General features: G+C 31.1%; 1 protein-coding gene across 1 annotated transcript; it reads right to left on the minus strand.

Moving 5' to 3' along the window:
* Window positions 1-10,831: 10,831 nt before the first annotated feature.
* On the minus strand, window positions 10,832-12,690 carry LOC141706010 (putative indole-3-pyruvate monooxygenase YUCCA5). The gene is made up of 3 exons (XM_074508855.1): window positions 11,863-12,690; window positions 11,373-11,744; window positions 10,832-11,249 (listed from the first exon to the last, which is right to left on the minus strand). The coding sequence occupies exons 1-3, from the start codon at window positions 12,523-12,525 to the stop codon at window positions 11,025-11,027; spliced, it is 1,260 nt and encodes a 419-aa protein (XP_074364956.1). The 5' UTR covers window positions 12,526-12,690; the 3' UTR covers window positions 10,832-11,024.
* Between the last annotated feature and the right edge of the window lie 2,031 nt (window positions 12,691-14,721).

Genomic DNA, 14,721 nt, shown 5'->3' on the forward strand with positions numbered 1-14,721 from the left:
AACCAACTATCCCAAGATCACAACATACACTTCGACCCAAAACGGTTGATTGTATAAACCACATACTTAAACACTTTACAATGATTTTGTAACATATAAGTCAACATATAATATGACAATACTGTATACAAAAATACCCAATATGAATCAATACACAATCTTTTCATCAGATTATAATGACAAATATATTTAATGTTAATAACTAATTTCATAGCACCATGAATGTAGACTATTCAGAATACTTATATGTAAACAAAGATGAGCAAAATTGATCAACAAATTCAATTAACACAAAACGGAGATTTATCTACATTCATCACATTACTAATTAAATGACAGAGTATACATACCTCCATGAGTTGAGTAGAATGATGAAAATCAAAAGTCCCCTGATGATTGTTTGTGCCGAGTTTGGAGTTCTGTTCGGTGTTAGTATTGATGAGAATGGTCTTTTGCATGCAAGGGTTTATTTTGATCAAGTGAACAAAAGTCAATCAATACGCTTATCTATGTGTAATTACAATAAGTGTTTTTTTAATGGAAAAGATGTAATAAAATTTACATGTTAGGTACATAATTATGAATATTAAGTAAGATTACATATTTTAAGTATGCATTCAAATTATATATTTGAAAAAATGTTTAAATTTTACAAACTTACAATCGAGAAGAATATTAAGTTATTATTTTTCCAATATTAAATTTAAGTTAGAAAATATTATGCCGCAGTTTTAACAGAAATGTACTATAGAATAATTTTGAATAATTTTCAAAAAGTTTATTTGTCTGAATATGCCCTGAAAACGGATTATAAAATTACCATTTATATTATTAAAATACACATCACTAATAAATTTTGATTTTAATAGATTATGTGTCATTTTTTTATACATATTCTCTCATATCTTCATGTATGAGCATTCAATAGTTTAAAAAAAGTATTTGGTATCTTTTATAAATCTTTGGAGGTGTATTATATATATTATTGTAATAAGATGTTTTGTAATTGTAATTTGAATAAAAATAATAATAGGCTTATAGACTTATTATATTTATGTCTAAAGTTTTGACGAAGAAAGTAATTCGAACAATCGTTATCAAATATCTATTAAATATTAAACTTCTCAACTACAGAATATTATAAATATATTTATTATTGATTGTATTGTATTAATTTTTTAACCCTATGGTAAAGGCTTAAAATTAAAAAAAAATATTTGTTTTTGAAACATTAAGACTTATTCGAGCTAATTTATTTTAAAATGTTTTCTTATGAATGTTTAGTTTTTTATTTTACGCCATAATATCATCAGAGGTGAAAATTTCTAATAACCGTTTTATTTAATAGATTATGTGTTATTTTGGAATCCATGATTAGTCATCTTCCCATGATAAAGTTGCAATAGATATTCCATTTGTTATTCCAATTTTTTTCACATTAATACAATTTGGAAAAGAATTCAATATAACATAAACTATTGCAATACCATATTTGATGGGAATAAATGTTTGCATTGATCAAAATAATATCATCACACTTATTCCTACCGAATCGAGATAATTAATTTTAAATTATATTCTTTTGAGGTTTTAAAATTGCTTATGTAGGAAATGATTACTGTAAGTATAATTTGTTAAAATAAATTAACAAATAGTTTGTCATAATTAATGTACCAATCCAGTTTAGATGTAAGGAAATGATAACACCCATGAAATAATTAATGTACAAACTTATATTTGAGAAGAATATTTGTTATTATTTTTCAAATAAAAAATTTTAATTTATAAAACATTACGCCCAAATTTGAACAGAATATACTTAACATGAAAATATCTTTCATTAATCATATTTACAAATTCCAACCACACAAAGATGAAATGAATACGACAATTACATTATTTTTTTACCGGACGGAAACGTGTAGAAGAAAATACATATCCAAGTCAAAGTAAGAAAAACAATGCCTTGTTACAACAACCCTTCACAGAAGATTGACTTATGTTAATATAGTGTTAAAATGCATCGCATTGTAGATTCACAGAAGTGACCTAACATTAAATTTACGTAACATATTAACTTACGGCCCCGTTTGTGTCGGTTATAACTTAGTTTTCATTTATAAATCTACAACATTTTATTGATGATTGTTTATTTATTTAATTTATGAATTAAAAGTTATTAATTACGTATTTTTTTTAATTTATTTTATTTTTTATTTTTTATTAACTTTAGTTTGAAAATATATATTATAACCGGAATAGAGTATAACTTGGTATATATATTTTTTTGTTAGTTTGGTTATCCATATTTATGACCCTCAGAACTTTTTAATCAATTCATCAGGGCCGTTAGATCCAAATACTAAAAGAATATACACTACTACTCAAGTTTCTATGTTCGAATCATGCTAACAATAAATATTTATATTATTATTTTACACTACTCAAACCCTCATGTTCAAACCCGCCAACAACAAATATTAATATTAATATTTATATGTTATTCAAGTTTCAGGTTCAAATCTCGCTAACAACAAATATTAAAATTATTATTTATAAATATATTAATAAGGTTAATGGTTCAAATCTCATTAAATATAAACTATTTAATATTGACCAAAACAAATTTCTTATAATTTTAAATAATACAAAAATATTATTGAAGACCCGTGCATCACGGGTTGTAAAGTTAGTTCATTTTAAATCATAAATTAATTATTTAAAATTTTTCAAGCGGGCACATAATTACTTATAACTCTCAAAATGATGAGTTTTCCAATTATCAAATTTTGATTTAAAATCTTTTATAATTTATAATTTGGGAAAACTACAAAATATATTTCAAAATATATTTAATATATCTTCTTATAATGAAAAATAATTAAAAAAAATATATGATAAATATATTTTGCGATAATTTTTTAAGAAAAAAAAATCATAATAAGACAACATTTTAAGATAAAAATAATATTTACTTAAACTTAATAAAAATAACATACATGTATGCTTCAATTTTTAATTTGAGATGGGTTTTAACTATATATTAGAAATATAAGTTTTTTAAAGGTTAACTTTTTATTTATTAATTTTTAATCACAAAAAATCAGAGTTGTATTTAGACACACTCAAATTTCTTGAAAGTAGCCGTAAACATAAGAAAAAAAGTAAAAAAATGAGCACGTATATGCAAATAAATGTGTGCCAAAAATGAATAATACAATTAATATACTTTTTTCCCGTAAATTTTAGTCGACTAACTTTAAGTGTCAATACATACATACTATAAAAAGTATGTTAAACTTACAAATGTAAAGTTAAAAAGTTAAAATTTACTGGATTTTATTACTCAGATGTGATGTTTTAACGGGAAACTAACGGTCGTTTCTGAAAATAAATAAAATGCAACATTTTCGAAAATCGAAGGACACAATTTCTCAAAAGTCAGTTACACACCCCGTAGAAAAAGCAAAATTCGGGTATATATTATACATTTTACTCTGAGTTAGGTATTGAAAAACATAGTGATTACTAGGGGTAGGGGTGTACAGACAAACCGCTCAACCGCATCCAACCGTTCAACCGCTCGCAACCGAACAACATTTACGGATAATCGTAAAATGCGGATTATTTGTGGATTTAAATTTTAAAAACCGCTAATTCACAGTTTGGATGCGGTTTTAAATATCTAAAAATCGTAAAATCGCAACCGCAACTCGCAACATATATTTATTATAAAATATATTTCCAAAAATGTAGTTGATATCATATAAATTAATAAGTATACATATTTACATTTATCTTTTCTTTTTTATCTTCTCTCCGCCTCCACATTTTTGTATGTTTTTAATATTCTTGCTCCACATGAACATTAGTTTATATTTTATTTTTGTATGTAATTTATCACGTAACTTAAACTTCAATTTATTAATATTCCGAATTTATTTTTTTGTAAATTATTAATTATTTTAAAATAAGTGGTTGAACCGCAAATCGATCCGCAATAATCGCAAATTCGCAACCGCAATTGACGCGGTTAACCGCAACCGCATTTGCGGTTGCGGATGACAATTTTGTAAAACCGCTCTTCGCGGTTTGATTCGACTTTTATCCAAAAATCGATCCAATCTGAACCGCGTACACCCCGGTTGATTACAGGGGTGCAAAAGTGCTAATATGTTATATTTATACTCCCTCCGTCCAACAGGTTCTATACGTTTACTATTTGCAAGCATTTTGAGGCTTCCATAAGGTATAATTTCATAATATTTTTTTTTAATTTTTTTTTTTTGAAAAAAGGTTTAAACATAAAATTTTTATTTAGAAAAAAAAATAAAAAAATATTATAGAGTTATGTTTTAAATGAGCATTGAAAAGCGTGCCAAAAAATAATGTATAGAATTTAATGGGATAGAAGGAATACTAAATTATAATAACCGAATAGGGCGTAATTTGTAATTAATTAATTCCTATTTTTTATGATCCCTTTTGGTTACAACCGTTAAATCTTTCAAATCAAGTAAATGGAAAGGGTCAGATTAATTTTTTAAAAAATTGGTCCAAATAAGGTATTGGGTTCAAATCCCACCAACAGAATGTATTAAATAATATTGTTAAAGTTATTATGGGGTCTTAGATTTAAATACTACCGGTAACATGTATTAGTTAACATATTAAACATATGTATTAGTTAACGTATTAAACATATATTATTTTATTTTATTAATTTAGTTATATTAAATATACTTAAAACATATTATAACTACTCCCTCCGTCCATTTAGATTGTTAACATTTGAAATGGAGTGATCGACACACATTTTAAAACTCTTATCTATTATTGTTACATAAATTATTAAAAAAAAATCTTCTGAATTAATATTATATGTTTAAACTTTTATTTAAAACAAGAAAATTTTCAAAATAAGTTACGAAACTATACTAGATAAGAGCATTAAAATGTGTGCCGAACTCTTTATTTCAAATGTTAACAATCCATTAGGACGTAGGGAGTATATGATTATTTATTTTAATGTATTATCTTTTATTTTCTTGAAAAATACTAAACTGTCCCCTATAATTATATATGTTAATGAATTTTCATATATATATATATATATTAATTATATTTAATTTAATATGCATGTATCAACTAGTCTAAAACTAAAATTACGACCAAAATTAGAAATTAACAAAAATAAGGTTAAATTTTTTTAAAGTTATATGTGATATAGTACTGAAAATTTTAAACGTATTAATATAGAACAAATTTTAAACATTCATGTAAATAAGAAAAACCATTGAACAAACTTGTGGATCATCATTAACCAAGCAACATGGTTGGACAATCATTTAATTTAATAATACATTTATAACATTCAAATACATCATATATTTTTAAAATTTTAGTAATTTACTTATATTTAATGTACAAGGCATGTAGATGTCTTGCACAAGTTAAAAACTATTTTTTAAATACAGTTAAACCTCGATTAAGTAAATCCGATAAAATAATAACCTCGTTTAAATAATAAATTTTGTCGATCCAAATTTGAGCCTATATTGTAAAGTAATATTCTCTCTAAAATCATAAGATAATAAACAATTAGAAAATCATTAAAGGTCTGGGTAATAAATGAAGTAATAATTTCATAATTTAATACACACATTCACACACAAAATTTAGTTCTTTTTTAAAATAAGAATATATAGTAGTTTGTTTCTTATTTCCATCAAAATTAAAATTAACATCATCCTTGATTTTATCTAAAGCGTAAATAATCCCTCACATGTTTTGCTCCTATTATAACAAGTAATTGTTCAAAGTGTTAATTACTTGAAATCCCCAGTCACTTCATCACTATTCATTATTGACTAAATAATTTATTCATTCATTGGTGATTCTATAAAAATATCATTTCGCTTAGTAATTTAAGAGAAGTTCAACATCTGTTACATTTCTATATCTAAATTAAAGATAATTTCATTAAATCGTTTGATACCTTCATTTATTTCACCAACTCACCAAGTTCTTGTAATACGTAAATCACAAAAATTCTTTTATTATTTTATCAAAAAAGTAATAAATTATTATTATATCGATAAAATAATAAATTCAGTAAAGTAATAAATTTTCTTAGTTATGAGGGCATTACTTTAAAGAAGTTTAAATGTAGTCTATAGCATAAACAATGATCAAACCAAAGGCCTCAAACCTCATTAAAGCAAGTCCAACAATATCCTATTAAATGCCTTATAAATATATTAAAATATAGTGTACTAGTGTTTTAAGACAATTTTGTTCTATATCAACTCCAATAACATGCCTTATATTTGTACCTTATTATTAAACTAATAATGTATTTGAATTATAATGAGAGGGAAAGTAAAGGGAAAGTAAATGATGAGAGGAGAAAGATGTGTAAAAAGAGAAGGAAATGATTTATTTATTAAAAAAATGAGATAGGGCATGCTTAATGGCGCTTTAAAAATGAGGATCAATGTTCTCCTATTTTAAGGCACCACTAGGATATTTTGGAGCACTTATTTATCCAATATATCTCAAATTTTATGTTAGGACAACCATCTAGGCCATTTTGGACTTGCTCTTGGATTTTTTTTTGGTGTTTCAATGCCTTATAACAAGGAGAGAAATTAAACTGGGCCAGCTCAGAAGAGAAACAGACATAAATTGGACAGACATCAGTGCTTGGCTAAGCGGTCAACAAGCCCAAACTCTTGCGACAGCACACAACTATATAGGTCAAGACAAGACTTAAGAGCCTGACACAAGAAAGACGTTTAATGGTTGCCCCGTTCCCGCCATAACACAGCTTCTGCCTATGGGAAATATATTTTTAGACCCCGTGAAACTATTTTGCAACTTAATTAGTTTCGGATCATAAATTTAAAGTCGTGGTTACGCCCCTGAGCCGTAAGTAAGCCCCCTCACTTGTAGTTAGAGGTGGCCAAACGAACGGTTTTGCTCGACACGATCGGAATTCGGCTCGCCAAAAATTCGTCTAACTCGTCTCGTCAAGTGCCGGTTCAGTATTCGGCACTAATCGTATATCTAGACGAGCCAAACACGAATCGGAAATTGTAAAACCGGAACCGGACCGGAACCGACCCGCCTAACCGCCTGCGAATAAACAATTGTGCAATTGTTCGGCTCGGCCCGCGAGTTGGCGGTTTATTCGGCAAGGTGACGGATTACTATATATGTCTATACTACTATGTTTAATGAAACAGTTAGCATGTCTTAACAACTACAGATAACATTGTATTATGTAGTGACTTTAATTTGGTTACATGTTCGGTTGTTTTTAAATTACATTTTAAATTAAGAAGATATTTAGTATAAAAGAAAAAATTAATTGAGATGGCAAATGATTTTTTTGTTTTAATGCAGGTTCTTAAACAAAGCTGCTATGATATTAGAAGGTGAAGTAAAGGCTGATGGTTAAAAAACAAATCCATGGCAACTATGTAGTAATAAGTAAACATGTATAGTACTCAATAAGTAAACATTTGTAGTAAAAAGGTAAAAAGCAAAAAAGAAAAAGTAATAATTCGGTTATTTGCGAGTTAACCGCCTGGAGTTCAATTTGTGTACATGTATATAAAACAAAACAAAATAAAAATAAAAAGTTTTATTCGTCTTTATTCGTGTGTGAAACACTTAATCGTTGAACCGTTTTATTCGCCTGGATCACGGGCTGTTCACGGGTTATTGCTTCCTCTGGTCGGCTCGGCTCGGCACGGCACGGACCGTTGTTTTACACGGGCCGTTCACGAGTTCGGTTATAATAAAACCGGCCCGTCAAAAATTCGGACCGGCACGCACGACCCGCTCGTTTGGCCGGCTCTACTTGTAGCTGCTTCTCATATTTTCATAAAAATCTGGGACTGTATTTTACGTAGAAGTGTGATACATTAAAGTCGTTAATATCTACATGTGTTTCTTCCTCACTTTCCCACCCTTCTTCTGTTTTTGGATGATATTAATCTACTTTGGTTATTTTATTACTTAACCACTGATGTTTTTGTAAGAAAATTTGTAGTAGCTAGGGATGCATTTAGTTAGTGGCGCGCGGAACTGGGATTCAAATTGACCGGGGGCTGAAATATTCTATTATAAACTTTTTATTGATTTTCCTAGTTCAATCGGGGCTTAAAGTAAAATTTGTACTAATTTTTTTGAAAAAAAACTAGAGGCTTATAGAAATTCATACCAGATTAAATTAAAACATTAATACACTTAACACATATAGATATACAACTTAAAAATAACGTTAAACCATCCTTATAACAGTCACTAATAATGACATGTTCTTACTTGTTCTAGCTAAGTTTGGACCAAATCTGGAATTCCAACCACAAACAAGGCTATTGATATGGTAGAGTAATTTACAGGCACCAAGTAGATTTCTGGCTGAAACTTGTCTGCTTTAACAAGAAGCTGAATGCTAATATTAGTTCTAGGACTGAACTATATGCATATAGTTGTTTTATGATTACTCAAGTGTTGCTGTTAAGTTAGCTTATCATTTCAGTTTCCTGGTTCCTCTTATTCCTAAAGCTTAAAGTTCATGGACTGTTTCCATGAGAATGTAGCAAATCCCTAGACGTTTAAGCCTAATTAGCCAGTTTGCTTTGTTATATAGTTATAGGAATTTCCAAGGTACCAAGACCAAGCGCATTGACTGTCATGAATTTCACCAAGATATTTTGAATTAGTTTATCTATAAAATGTTCATGTATTGATTTATGTTTTTTCATCTATAAGAAAGCTATAGCCGATAGTAAAGGTTGGGTCCGGTATAGTGAGATAAAAAGGTTGTCCAGAGAGGATTATGGCCAAGACATGTGAAATCTGAATGTGCTGGTTTTGATGTCCCAGGGAGGAGATGGTTACAGATATAGTACCATGTTATGCACACGAGACCAAAAGGAAAAGGACATTTCATGCAGCTGTTTAGTGCAGTCGCAAGTTCTACTTACAGATCTAAAGAGTGGTTGTGAAGACTGTAGATGGGCCCTAAAGGCTAAATAGATATCAGGGGACCCTTATGGTCATTCTGTTCATTAAGTTTAGGAAATTATTCAAGATGCTTGTCCTTGCTTTTGGTTCATTACCAAGTAATAATACTGGTGGCTTTGGCTTTAGTTATATTTATTTTCTAATAATTTTTATCTTAGATATGACAAGTGTTTTATTATAGTGACATCCGTATGAAATTGGCGTACAAAGGCCCAAGAAGGGTCATTACACTATAATTTTTAGCATATTTAGGGTCGATATCTGGAGCACTAACATTTGCTGTACGGTTTGTTCTAATGTATTACAGCCACAAGATAGCTCCTACCTTTATTTTATGAAACCATGAATTATATTATTGAGATGTTAGACTACTTTGAGTGCTTCTTCAGAAACCATGTGATGTGAAGGTACTAAATTTGTCATCTGAACTAGGATACTAAGAAATGAAACTGACCATTTTTACTGCTGCAAAATTTTCAAGAGTTAATTGTGCGTCTGTCGATTTTGTACTTTGACTTCTTTGTGCTAGGTTTATGGTATTGGATCCCCTTTTCCCCTCTACAAGGCTGCTTGGAATTTCAATGTTTTTACTAATTAATTTTAGTGTTGGGAACCTGGAAGTTAAGTAAACAGAATCAGTCCTCGCCTACTTGATTAAATCATGCCTTCAAATTCCCAACCGTTTGAAATTTATACCAGCTATAACCACAATTGCTTACAAAGTATTAAGAATTCTAACCAGCTTTAAAGAATAGAAAGATCGAAGACTTTTAGCTCTTCCTATAAGGCTGATTTGGCCAGAACCCAAGCAAGGTCGAGAGAGTTGCATTTTCTTTTTATGGCCATAAAAAAAATATTATTTAATTTATTTTTTTGTGTGCATGGTAGGATTTTGGATGTTATTTTAATAGCAGATATTAAAGGGCCAAATGATTCTGCAGGCATGGAAGTAATTCACAGCGTCAGATACTGTTACTGCACTCTAGGCCGGTGCCGGTGTAAGCATTAATATCACTTTCTTCTTCATTTTAGATAATATGTGCAAATAATCATATCAGTTGTTGCTATTTCACATGTTTTATGCTGTTACAATTTCCTGAAATAGCTAGTTAAATGTTAATGTAGATCTACTCTCATTGTTAGAGTGCATTACTATCTGCTTGGCCAATCCTAGTTTAATGCTGTAATTCAGCTTAGGCATGTTGGTCTCCTTGTGCTATTTCTTCATCTTCGTCGCACACTGTCTTTTTGAGTCATTTAGTTCCATTTAGTTGCATTTTTAACACTTAGTATGTCATTTAGTATTTACAATTTCCTGGTCTATTGTTATATTGGCCCTACCCATCTTCCAAAGATGTTGATCCACAAGTTGCTCAGCTGAAATATAGTGAACCCAGTGGACCATTCTTTGGCAAAAATTATGATAGGCATGTGAAGAAAATAATGTACATTGAAACCATACCTTGATACCATCCAAGCTACAGTGGTAGTTCCAACTTATAGAAGTGAACCCCCTATGATGTAGATTAGTATTTCCTTTAACGGATCATTTATATATTCTTCAATGTGTGTGTGTTTCTTCAATGTAAAATATATTTAAGCATTTCTCTGAATTAGTTCTAGTGTCTAAAGATTTCCAGGCGGTTGTGGTTTATCATAGATTTTAAGGAAATTACGTATGAGCTTGAAAAAACTGGACTTAGAAATTATGAATAAAATGAACAAAGGAATCATCCATCATTATAAGTGATAATGAGTCATCGTATAAATCCTCTAAGAAACTAAAAAGAAGAAAAATAAAAGCCTCATCTTCCTCTAGTCAGTTTACAAAATGCCCTAAAAATCTCAAAACTTGGGCTTTTTGGAGAGGGCTACTATTTGTGCTACTTGTTCTCCCCTTCTCTATATTTTTTACATTATACACATCTCTATAGTCTAGTAGGTCACAAGCAAAAATACTAAACACTGGAAATTAGTTTCACTGATCAGAATGTTGAAATGCATCGTCGATGGGTAGGAACTTTTTGCTTTTTCTTGTTTAAGTCCTCCTTCCAAACTTTAGAGATATCTTGTGCTATTCTTGTGGCATCTGAAGATGCACCAGAAAGCCCTCTCCTTGTAAACCCAACTGCATATAGTCCAGCATTTCCTTTCCATCCATTTGGGAATGGTGTCTTGGGAAGACCATTTTTGGAGAAGAAATCAGTTTCCTGTTAATAATTAAATAACAAAACATTAGCCAATATGTTCAAACTTTGTAAATCCAGAACCTTTTAAGTCAGTTCCTTTGAAAGAACAGAGAAGAATAACAGAGGAATATAACTTCTTCTCACCTGGAGCCAGTAAGGGACATTGCTGCAGTAGCCAGTAGCCAAAACAACGGAATCAATTTCCAGTTCTTCCCCATCAACAAGTTGTACAATTCCTTTTAAGAACCTCTTGATTCCAGGAACAACTTTAATATCTCTGGATCTAATCTTTGCTAGTGCACCAATGTCAAGAACAGGGGTCTTTCCATGAGTGTTTTTCAGCTTCAGTGGACCAATCGATGGTCTTTTCAGACCGTAGCTTTCAGTGTTCCCAAGAATGAACCATGCTAATAATAGCATAAGTCTATCAACCAGCCAAAGAGGTAACCACCTCATCATTACCATCGCCAATTCGAAAGTTGATTTTCCACATATCTCTCTTGGCAATACATGCACCTGAGGAATGAAGAATGCTGATTAGAATTTGATCATATTTAATTAAAATTTAGAGGGGGACAGAGAACTATCAATATCATACATATTATTATATATTAACTCTTCATTGATGTCTTACCGAGCTTCGAACCACCATTGATGGTTTGGCATTATGGTTGCAAAGATCGAGTGAGACTTCCATGCCTGAATTTCCACACCCCACAACTAAAACTTTTTTCCCACTGTATTTTTCACCAGATTTATATTCACAAGCATGGATGACCTCTCCTTCAAACTCTTGTAATCCCTCGATATCTGGTACAACACGCTCTGCATTTTCTCCGGTTGCCACAACTAGCCATTGACAGAGGTACTCAACCTCGGAGCAGATAGCACCGCATGTAGAAACAGTTTTGATTCGCCAAAGCTGGCAAGCCTCATCATACTTGGCTGTCTGGACACTCTCATTGAAGTGTGGATTGATATCAAAGTGCCTTGCATATGATTCGAGGTAATCAATGAACTGTTTCTTTGTTGGGTATTCGGGAAAGTGTTGAGGGAATGGGAAGTTAGGGAGTTGACAAAATTGCTTTGGAAGGTGAAGCTTTAATCGATCATAGGTACGTTTCTGCCACAAAGAAGCTATGCAGTCAGCTCTTTCAAGAACAACAAAGGGTATACCTTGTTCTTTGAGGCATGCTCCTACGGCCAGTCCTGATGGACCTGCACCAACTACAACCGGTCCGTTTACCCAGACACACCGGCGATCAAGGAAGTCGTTTTGATCCGAAAATGTAAACATTTTTCCGATAAACTGTAGGATAGAAAGGCTGACAACTATGTAGAGTGGTGTACAAGATTGCAAGAAACCTAGGAAGAGATATTTTTTTAGGTATTGTTGAGAGTAGTTATATAAGGTTTATAAGAAATTTTGTTTGTGAAGCTTGTACCGAAGAGATTTGTAAGAGAATACTATTTGAGTTTGTTGAAGGGAGAGGAGAGGATGGAGGTGCTTAAATAGAGGTGATGGCCATGAGGGTGCATGTGGAGGGGTTTAAAGAGTTTAATGCCCTTTAAGAGTCATTCTCAAATCATAAGCCAGAGCCTACCTTCAACTATTTTATGTTAAATATATTATATATTAATCAACACATTATTATTATATTCCAGTTAATTTAAAAAGGGAAGAAAGGAGATTTGCTTAATTTTTAATTAATTTTTTATGTTCTTTATTCTTCTTGTGAAGTATGAATTAATTGCAATTCATACAATGATTAAAATCAGGGGATACTCATGTGATTAGTGGTATTATACTTTCAAGATATCTATGAAGAAGATTTGTTAACTAGGCTAATAATTATAATTTAACCTATATCAAGTAAAAAATCTCTGATGCAAGATCATCAAACCTTTTAGTAACAGACAATGAAATTTTCATCTCTATGGAATCACCGAATGGAGCTGCATATTAATAGATACTTGTTATTGCTCTGTCTACTCAGTACAAGTATAACAAACAAAGTTTATTTTGGTTAGGAGAAGATTACTTAAGATAGTAAGAAGGAGAATTGGGGAGCAGTGAAAGGGACTGGGTAATCTCATCCCTGATTCTGATGCCCCCACCTAATAATACTGAAATCTCATTGAAAATTAAAGAAAAATCTTCTCTAGCTAGAGGGCTTACTTGGAAGTAGAAGGTTTTCTGACCTTGGCTGCCACAGGGTGCTCACGTGGAGTGATTGAGCCACCTGGAGTGAAAGCTCCAAGCATTGGGATTGCGACTTGTAAGGCTGTTTCGCCCCCACAAACCCCATTCCTCGCCAACCCATCAGTCACTCAACTTACATTTGTTTACTATTTTCGATTCTGTTTTCTTCCCTCCCAAACAAACAGAAAAAAAAATCTACTTTATATTCCCTTATAAGTTTTTCAGGCTGCAAAGCTTCTAAACCGGCTAATATATTGTCATTTTTTCATACGTTCCATTTTATCTTTCTTTGTTTGGCCATTTACCTTTGTCAATTAGATTTAAAATGTTGAAAATGACATGTTTAAAAAGAATATTTGGCTAAATTGTTTTCCTTGAGTTCAAATAGGTAAATAATCTCCGGCCCTTTGTTGAAATGAACTCACGTTCGATCCTCGTTCAATTATCTCTCTTGTTCGAAACATGCAGTATCACTATCATAGAGTATTTATGAGGTAACTATAACCGGATATTCACTAGTCATTGTCTATCCTTATCCTACACAATTGGTGAGAAATGTGTGTATGTTATGGTTAAGTTTCGTCATAAATACTAAGCATTCTATATCATCATTATACTCTTGTTAAGTTTTAATTAATAACGTCAATAAACTAAGAGTGTAATTATGCTATTTAACAATATGGTCTTAGATATTAGTAGTGGGAGCTCATGCATGGTATTTTATCTCATGACCTGCCTCTGTCCCTAACTGCAAGTTTATGGAGGCTTAATGACTCAGCTCATCGATAAACAGGTCTGCTTTAGCTGTCATTTAAAAAACCTAGCTACTTACAAGTATTTACATTCTTTTGAGCAGAGACGAATCTACATTCCCTGTATATTATATGAACCCTTGTCAGTTCATAGAATGCAGTCCTGCAAGAATAGGAAAAGGAACGTACGTGTAAGTCTGAGATAAGATGGTCGTACACATCCATCTTATTGGGAAGTATAACAGTTTTTTAGTGATTTTTTACTAAACAAGTTTTCTGCCAAGTTATAATTAAGTGCCATGCTTCAGCATTTAAGTTTACTTTTGGCTCTTACTTGTATGTTCTGTATGGTTAATATAGTATAAGAGCCTGAAGAAACCTTGAGTTGTAAAGAATAAGTCCCACATAGGTATTCAAATATTTATGGGAAGTAGAGGGAAGCATGTGCATGAAACCTTGGTTTCATAGTTTTTTCTTCTTTCCATGAAAAGATTTGGGAGCTATGAGTTCCGCCTTCCTAGGGTATTGGGTTCGTTCA

This window comes from Apium graveolens, chromosome 2 (assembly GCF_009905375.1).
Source record: "Apium graveolens cultivar Ventura chromosome 2, ASM990537v1, whole genome shotgun sequence".
NCBI lineage: Eukaryota > Viridiplantae > Streptophyta > Magnoliopsida > Apiales > Apiaceae > Apium > Apium graveolens.